The following is a 7,125-nucleotide window of genomic DNA, read 5'->3' as shown; positions in this document are numbered from 1 at the left end:
TAAAGGAGTTTTAGATATTACCAAATAGAAGGGAAGATACTAAAATACAAAATAAGAATAAACTTATATTTATTGGAGAAATAAAAAGATTAATATAATATACCACATCTTATCTTCTGTACCTGTACCTTTTGAAATGGAACCACAACTGAAATATGTTATTATGAAACTGACATCTAAAGCCGCGTTTGTAAGAGTATTCCCATTCTCTGTTGACGATCTTGAAGGCAATATCTTCGTAGGGCGGTCCAGCGTGGAACTTCAAAATTGCGAACTCCTTGTTGTCCGGACAGGGGGTAAGAAAATATTCGGGAGTACAGTTTTTGTCGATCAGATCGGGATAGAAAATATTGAATTTGTATCCTTGAACGATTTTTGGCGGAGGATTGTCCATGTCGTAGTGAGTCTGATTGTATTTGTTCCATTCGAATCCAGTGTGGACGCGATTGAAGTATCTAGGTTTGCGAGGTCGATACTTATCCGACCAGAGATAGACTTGGCTGTCCAGGGCCTGTTCCACGCTGAACTGGGCTTCGTCCTCGCCCATCCCCTTGCGAGCCTCCTTCTGGAGTAAGAGCTCTTCTTTCGTTATCACGTTCTCGACCTTCTTCCCTTTGTCAGTCACCTGCATTCTGGCGAACTCCAGGCGCTTGTTGTCGTCTTCCTCATTCACCACCAGAGTACCTGAAACAACAACGAAGATTAGGGAGACGTTCTGGGCCAGAATTTTGACGATAATCGAATCGTTTATACATATTTTCAATATTCAAATCTTTCAGGATAAGGATTTTTGGAATTTCTATTTATTTTTTGGAAATATTGATATTTTAGTGACAGTCTTTGTAGAACACTCATCGAAGCAAGCCACAGTAAAAGAACAATAGCTAAATATTTATATCTTACAGGTCAATGCTCAAATTTTGGTTCCAGCTTATCTCAAAGCATAGACTAACCTTTCAAATTCCATGTAGAATTTGAAAATATCAGAAATACAACCATTAATTAACAAAATATTGAACCAGTTCATGACCCCATACAGAAGTTTCATTAATAGAGCTTGAACAAATGAAAATAGTAGAGTGACTTCAGGCTAGTTCTTAGAAGAGATTAATAAGCCCACCCAAAAGTCAAACAGTGTTATCAACATAATATCAGAAAAAAATACTTCTTCAAACTATATAATAACAATGTATGAAACAGTTTATAACTCTCTTCATGTACAACAAAATATCAAAGTTTATTTGTGACATGTACGTAAGTACAAGCCTACCTTAGAGTTCTATTTGAAGATCTAGGGCCAATTTTTGAGAATATTCCTCAGTGAATGTGCTGATGTTTAAGCTCAGAAACAAACAAATAAATAAATAAGTACAAACCTGGTTCAATCTGATCTGGACTTAACAATTTAGGACTATAGGCTCCATTTTGATAAGCCATAAAGCATTCATTTAAGATATCATTGGCTTCATGCTCTTCATTATTCTCTTCGTCACTTTGACTGTTATCATCTGTATCTTGTGAGGCACCAGCTTTAATTGCAGATAGCTGTTTATTAGTGGAAGTAGAACTCTGAGATTCTGCCACTGTTTCTGGCACTGATACTGCTTGCTCAGCTTTTAATACTTGTAACTTCCTCTTCAAACTTTCCTGGTGTCTGTCTCTTAACCGAGCTCTAGCCATGTGTGCTTTCAATTGTGATAAAAGAGACTCCCAGTAACCAATATCAATGCCATCTGATTTACCATTGATTTTACTTTCTATTTGTTTTTGAAGGGCGGCAAGTTGTACTGCAGTTTTACCCTTAAAGACTGAAGTAACATCTTGCGCTACAGCCTGATTAATACCTTCACGTCTGCCCACCTAAAAATAATGTGGTTATTATAATTTTACTAATATTATTATACTGAGACTTACCCCAGCATCAAAGTCCTGTTCCTTCTGAATCTTCCTCATTTTTTGAAGCTCATCCTCCACAATAACAGTTATATCATTCCAATAATCCAAGTTCTTACCCCTCTCTAGTTCCTTGTAAACCTTAATATCTTCAACCAAGTCCTCTAAATCTTTAATATGAAGACCATTGAGGTATGTGTAAGGCTCATGCATTTCAACAGCGTCAACTTCTTCTTCAGCACTGATATATTTAGCTAACAAATCTATAGGTTTTGCTCTACCATCCTTAAAGTAGTTAAAATTAAAATAATATTCTCATATGAAGAAGTTTTGCGCACATACCTGTATCCTAATATGACTCCTCAATCTAGCCTGTTCTAAATGAAACTGATCCTCCTGTCTTTCCCATTCCTCAAACTGTGCAGCTTCCTTACTCCTTTGTAACAACTGATTTTCATCTTCCCTTCTCTGTCTTTCTAATTCCCGCTCTAGTCGACGTTTTTTTACTTTCTCTAACTCCCTTCTGTTTTCCTCCTGTTTGAATCTGTTCCTGGCTTCAAGCTCTTCATGACTGGCATTTGTTAAACCTTCTTTTGCTAGCTTTTTTGTCCATACAAAACTCGATAACAAATTACCATCACCAAATGGGTTATCACTGTTTGTATAATGCAAATATTCATTGTCCCAACCCATTCTCTCTTTTCTCCTACGTTCCTTTTCTTCTTTCTTCTTCAATCTACGCAGTCTCTTTTCCTCGGCAGTTTCAGTAGCTTTTAACAGTTCCTTTTGTGCTTTTTTATCCTCTGCTGACCTTAATCTCTCTTTTTCCAGTTTTTGTAATAACTTAAATGAATCATGCGAACTACTGGAATCACTAGATGAACTCCTACCACTGCTAGAATCGCTGTCCGATTCATATTTCCTTCGCGATCTACGACGTTTTTCAACACTGCTACTCCTATTTCTCCTCCGTGAACTCCTGGGCGGACTGGAACGATTATCCGATTTCTTTTTACTTTTATGTTTAGATGATTTACTGTGTTTTCTACTTGGTGATCTAGACGTACTCCTATATCTATGTTTCGATCGAGAAGAATGCTCATGGCGTTCCCGTGAAATAGATTTCGGCATTTTCGATTTGGAATAATAAATTGAGCTACAAAATAAACGTATATACATGAACTAATTGGAGGTTATTGAGAAATGACGTTTTGTCATTTTATACTCTTTTCAGCTGGTTATGCAACCAAAATATCACATGTGTATGTGAAATATAATTTAATATAACTATTTGTTTGCACTATGATTGTTAAATTTGTCGTTAAATTTTTTTGTTGTTTTTCGATGTATTAGAAAATTGAATAAAATTGGATAACGTAAGATATTTATTATAACATCTCAGATCTGAATGCTATTGCGAATAATATTTCTGGTAATATCAGCTTTTTATCAGTGTGTGGGCAAATAAATTTGCAATTAGTTTCTATATTAATATCCAATCCAATATATATTAATTTTGTTCAGTTTATCAACCGGGGGGGCCTTTCAGCTCGCTTCACCGCAAAACAGACTACCAAACAACATGTTATGAAGTTTCTTACGTTAACAATTATAGATTATTTTCCTCATTATACGGCATGTATCCAGTAAATGGTCGTTTCAAGGCCTGAATACGGCCATGGGATCGCTTCCGATACAATTCGCTCACCGTATATATTATTTTTCTTCACTCTTTGATTCTAATTATTGCGGCAGCCTTATCAAATAATATTTAGGAAAGTCGTGTTTTCGATTTTATTACTCTTTATCAGACGAGGCATAAAGCAACAACAGTCAGCAATGAAATCGCAATTTATTGAACAGGTAAAAAATAGTGGCGCGTTTTTTTCCTTCTGGAATTTCAAAATAAACCGTTTTTTCAGGTGCAACTTTTAATGGAAACGCAGCATATTAAATATACGGAGACGTTGTTTGGCAAACCCAATAATTATATGTGGCTCTGCAGCAAGAAGCCCCACATGGTTTACTGGATGTCCACCAAAGATGAGATCAAAATTCGCCAGTGTTTGACAAAAGTAAGTGTTGCTTCTGAGTCGTCTTCTGATCCAGGGTATTTAATTAATACTGGCCTACTAGATATATCGTAGATTATGGGTAGCATAAAAATAATTGTACATTGAAATTACTAAAAGATTGTATTGTTTTATTTTTTGTTATAATTCAGTTTGGAGCACTATTGACTTTAATTACCCAATATATCAAAATGTATTAACATATTTGACGAAAACCTTAAATTTCGAATAATACATATAGTCAAAAACATCTTATCTTAACACTGCAGACATTTGAACATTTAACGTACTTTTCTGTGTGTTATCTAGCACAACAATCAAGTTGTGTAGGAGGTACTACGAAATTTCTTTTTTTATTTCAAAATTTCATATATTGAGTTGGGTAGAAAGTAATTTCGTTTTTATTATTTCGAATTTATTCATTTAAATTTCAGATAGTACTCGATGATATATGTGTGTTTGATCCATGACCTTTTAACGCTCTTCTGGCAAAGCCACAATTCCGTCGATTTTCAAAGATTTTTGTATGAAAAGCTGATTTTTGTAAGTATGTTGTGAAGCCAGCTTTTGCACCATGAAGAGCGTCTTACAGAGACCGCGACAATGGACGGTCGGACGGTACCAGGTTCGCACTATACGGTGCAAACTGCAAACTTTTGCAGCTAATTCACTAAAGATGTCTGTGGTTTCATCGTTGATATTATCGTATCAACAGGGCACTCTTCCTGCCGATCGATTCTGGCCGTTTTTTATTAGTCCGTTCCAATCGCATCAATTTAGCACCATTTAGTAACTGATAACGAACAGCTCCTTCCCATTCCTACCAAACTCTTGGAGTCTTTCTTAGCGTCAGTCCAGGTTTTGCAGCCTGTTGTGAAGCATCTTCTCATCTTTTTCGCACATTATTGTTATCTATATACATAAGCAAATAATATAAACTTAAAGTAGGAAAAATTTGCAATATAAAAATGAAATAGCGCTGGGGTACAATAACTAGAGCGCTCAAAGCTTTTTTAATCAAATCTACTCTCATGGACGTCTCACAAGCTTTTGAGCGAGTATGGCATTTGGAATTAATCTACAAAATGATCAATTTCTACCGCGGAATTACCATCGACTTTTCGAAAGAAAATTTAGAGTCTTGCATGAAGGGGCTTTCTCAACACTTAAACCTATTTCAGCTCGAGTTTCACAAGGTAGTATCTTGGGACCATTTCTATATTTGCTCTATACTGCTGATATCCCAACAACAAAAGAAACAGTACCTGGAACATTTGCTGTCGACACGGTTATAATGGCAAAAGATGTATCTCTGTCTAAGGCTATAGAACAAGTACAAATAGCGGTTAGCAAGATCTACAAATGGACTAGAGACTGGAAAATACATCTTAATAGACAGACAAAAACTTAATTATATCACTTGACGGATTCCCGATTCCTCAAGCAGAATCAGCTAAATTCCTCGTAATATATCTCGATGGTTGGTGAAACTGGAAACATCATGTGAGACAAAAAACAGAGCAAAGTAGATTCAAAATCAAGCAACTGTACTGGTTAGTCGGAAGATACTCTCATTTGTCTTATCTTGTTTATCAGTTAATCTTAAAGCCTATTAGGACCTATGGGGCGCAAATATGGGGTCGCACAAAAACATCAAACCAACTAGTAATCCAACTAGCACCCAAAACAAAGTTTTACGATTAATTACCAATGCTTATCGCTACGTAACCAACGAAGAGCTACACGATGATCTCGGAATAAAAGGGATACACAAAGTGATTCAAGATTTCGCCCTAAAACATGAAACAAGGTTGCTAAATCACAGCAACGTGGAAGCAATATAGCTAGTAGACAGCACGCAAGAAATAAGAAGATTGACGCGAACCAAACCACACGAAGTAGTTTAGTGTATAAGTGTATTTTTAAGTTTAGCTTAAGTAGATTAGTTTTATTCTTATTTGAGAAATACATACTGATGTATTAATCCCGTACACGTCTTGTTTGTGTATTAATGCAAGTACAAAAGAACAGTAGTAATAAATTAATTTGTGAATTAAGATTGTACTAAGAATATCGAATGTAAAATGTAATTAATAAATAATAATAATAATAATACTCTAAATCGGTCAGAGAGCTCCGTAACCTACTGACTAATGAAAATAATGTTAATTTATAGATATCTCAAGAACAAGAAATTAAAGTACTGAAGATGGTGCTCACCTACCTCGACCGAAACCCCAATTCCAGTCCCAGCAAAGTACCCGAGGTGACCCTGCACTACCTGAATGACTTCATCACCGCCAACTTCCTGAAGCAAGCCCAGGAACCCCAACAGCCGTTTTCCAGGATGAGCAGTTTCCGGAACAGCCTTCGCAAGTTCAGCTTGATATCCAACAAGATACACCTGGACGTACCTGACAATAACATCAAGACTAGGAGGTCTGTTACTTTCAACGACGTTCCCGAGGTGTACCGCATTTCTTTAAAGAAATAGTGACGTGCCTGTATTGGCGGTTCAATAAAGATCTTCAGGGCTTTGATTGTTTCACTTTACTAGCTTCTATTAAAAAACGTTCCGTTTCGACCAAATGTAATTGTGATTCATTCATTAAAACCAGAAATTAGGAACAACGAACAGCTATCGGCATTGGTTAAATAAAACTCATCAAAGCTTTGATTGTTTTTAGTTTAACACGGCTTTCCTCCTCTATCAACCATTCACATTCACTCAGATAAAACAATGAAAAGATCGATTTATTATATTATTGATATATTATAGAGAGATTTATTAATACATTATTAATAATAACTTGTCTGCAGTCGGAAGTTGTTTGATTGTTTCTGAAGTATTAATGTTCGTATATATATATATATATATATATATATATATATATATATATATATATATATATATATATATATATATATATATATATATATATATATCTTATCTAGAATTACTTAGTTTTTTGTCTACATATTTTAAAATTTCTTTTGAGTAACCTTAACTTCTTCCCAATTTTGTTATTATTCTGCTCCTCTACCTATCTGATATCTAATCTAGTTTCACTTTCAAGTGTTCTATTTTGGTCAAATTCTTTCGTAGTTCTTGTTTTACAACTACCATTTCCTTAATTTCCTTAGGATAATTGATTTTTCT

At 35.2% G+C, this 7,125-nt stretch overlaps 2 protein-coding genes across 2 annotated transcripts; one reads left to right on the top strand and one right to left on the bottom strand.

Moving 5' to 3' along the window:
- Positions 1-52: 52 nt before the first annotated feature.
- cactin (cactin, spliceosome C complex subunit) lies at positions 53-3,095 on the bottom strand. The gene is made up of 4 exons (XM_076416679.1): positions 2,236-3,095; positions 1,915-2,178; positions 1,377-1,860; positions 53-684 (listed from the first exon to the last, which is right to left on the bottom strand). Exons 1-4 carry the CDS (start codon positions 3,070-3,072, stop codon positions 110-112), a joined length of 2,160 nt encoding a protein of 719 aa, XP_076272794.1. The 5' UTR covers positions 3,073-3,095; the 3' UTR covers positions 53-109.
- A 503-nt stretch (positions 3,096-3,598) lies between these two features.
- LOC143204195 (uncharacterized) lies at positions 3,599-6,639 on the top strand. Its single transcript, XM_076416681.1, has 3 exons — positions 3,599-3,756; positions 3,816-3,968; positions 6,142-6,639. The coding sequence occupies exons 1-3, from the start codon at positions 3,733-3,735 to the stop codon at positions 6,457-6,459; spliced, it is 495 nt and encodes a 164-aa protein (XP_076272796.1). The 5' UTR covers positions 3,599-3,732; the 3' UTR covers positions 6,460-6,639.
- Positions 6,640-7,125: the final 486 nt, after the last annotated feature.

The sequence above is a fragment of the Rhynchophorus ferrugineus genome, unplaced genomic scaffold (genome assembly GCF_030347505.1).
Source record: "Rhynchophorus ferrugineus isolate W39M unplaced genomic scaffold, kcgeb_rfMv2 rfM10, whole genome shotgun sequence".
In the NCBI taxonomy this organism is placed as follows: domain Eukaryota; kingdom Metazoa; phylum Arthropoda; class Insecta; order Coleoptera; family Curculionidae; genus Rhynchophorus; species Rhynchophorus ferrugineus.
This window is presented reverse-complemented; position numbering and strand designations above follow the sequence as displayed.

Excerpts from the sequence above, each read along its gene's own strand:
- cactin (XM_076416679.1), bottom strand. The coding sequence starts at position 3,072 with ATGTATATACGTTTATTTTGTAGCTCAATTTATTATTCCAAATCGAAA. Across the intron at positions 2,179-2,235 it reads GGAGTCATATTAGGATACAG|GATGGTAGAGCAAAACCTAT; the intron begins GTATGTGCGCAA and ends AACTACTTTAAG. Across the intron at positions 685-1,376 it reads TCCAGATCAGATTGAACCAG|GTACTCTGGTGGTGAATGAG; the intron begins GTTTGTACTTAT and ends TTGTTGTTTCAG.
- LOC143204195 (XM_076416681.1), top strand. The coding sequence starts at position 3,733 with ATGAAATCGCAATTTATTGAACAG. Across the intron at positions 3,757-3,815 it reads AATCGCAATTTATTGAACAG|GTGCAACTTTTAATGGAAAC; the intron begins GTAAAAAATAGT and ends CCGTTTTTTCAG. Across the intron at positions 3,969-6,141 it reads TTCGCCAGTGTTTGACAAAA|ATATCTCAAGAACAAGAAAT; the intron begins GTAAGTGTTGCT and ends GTTAATTTATAG.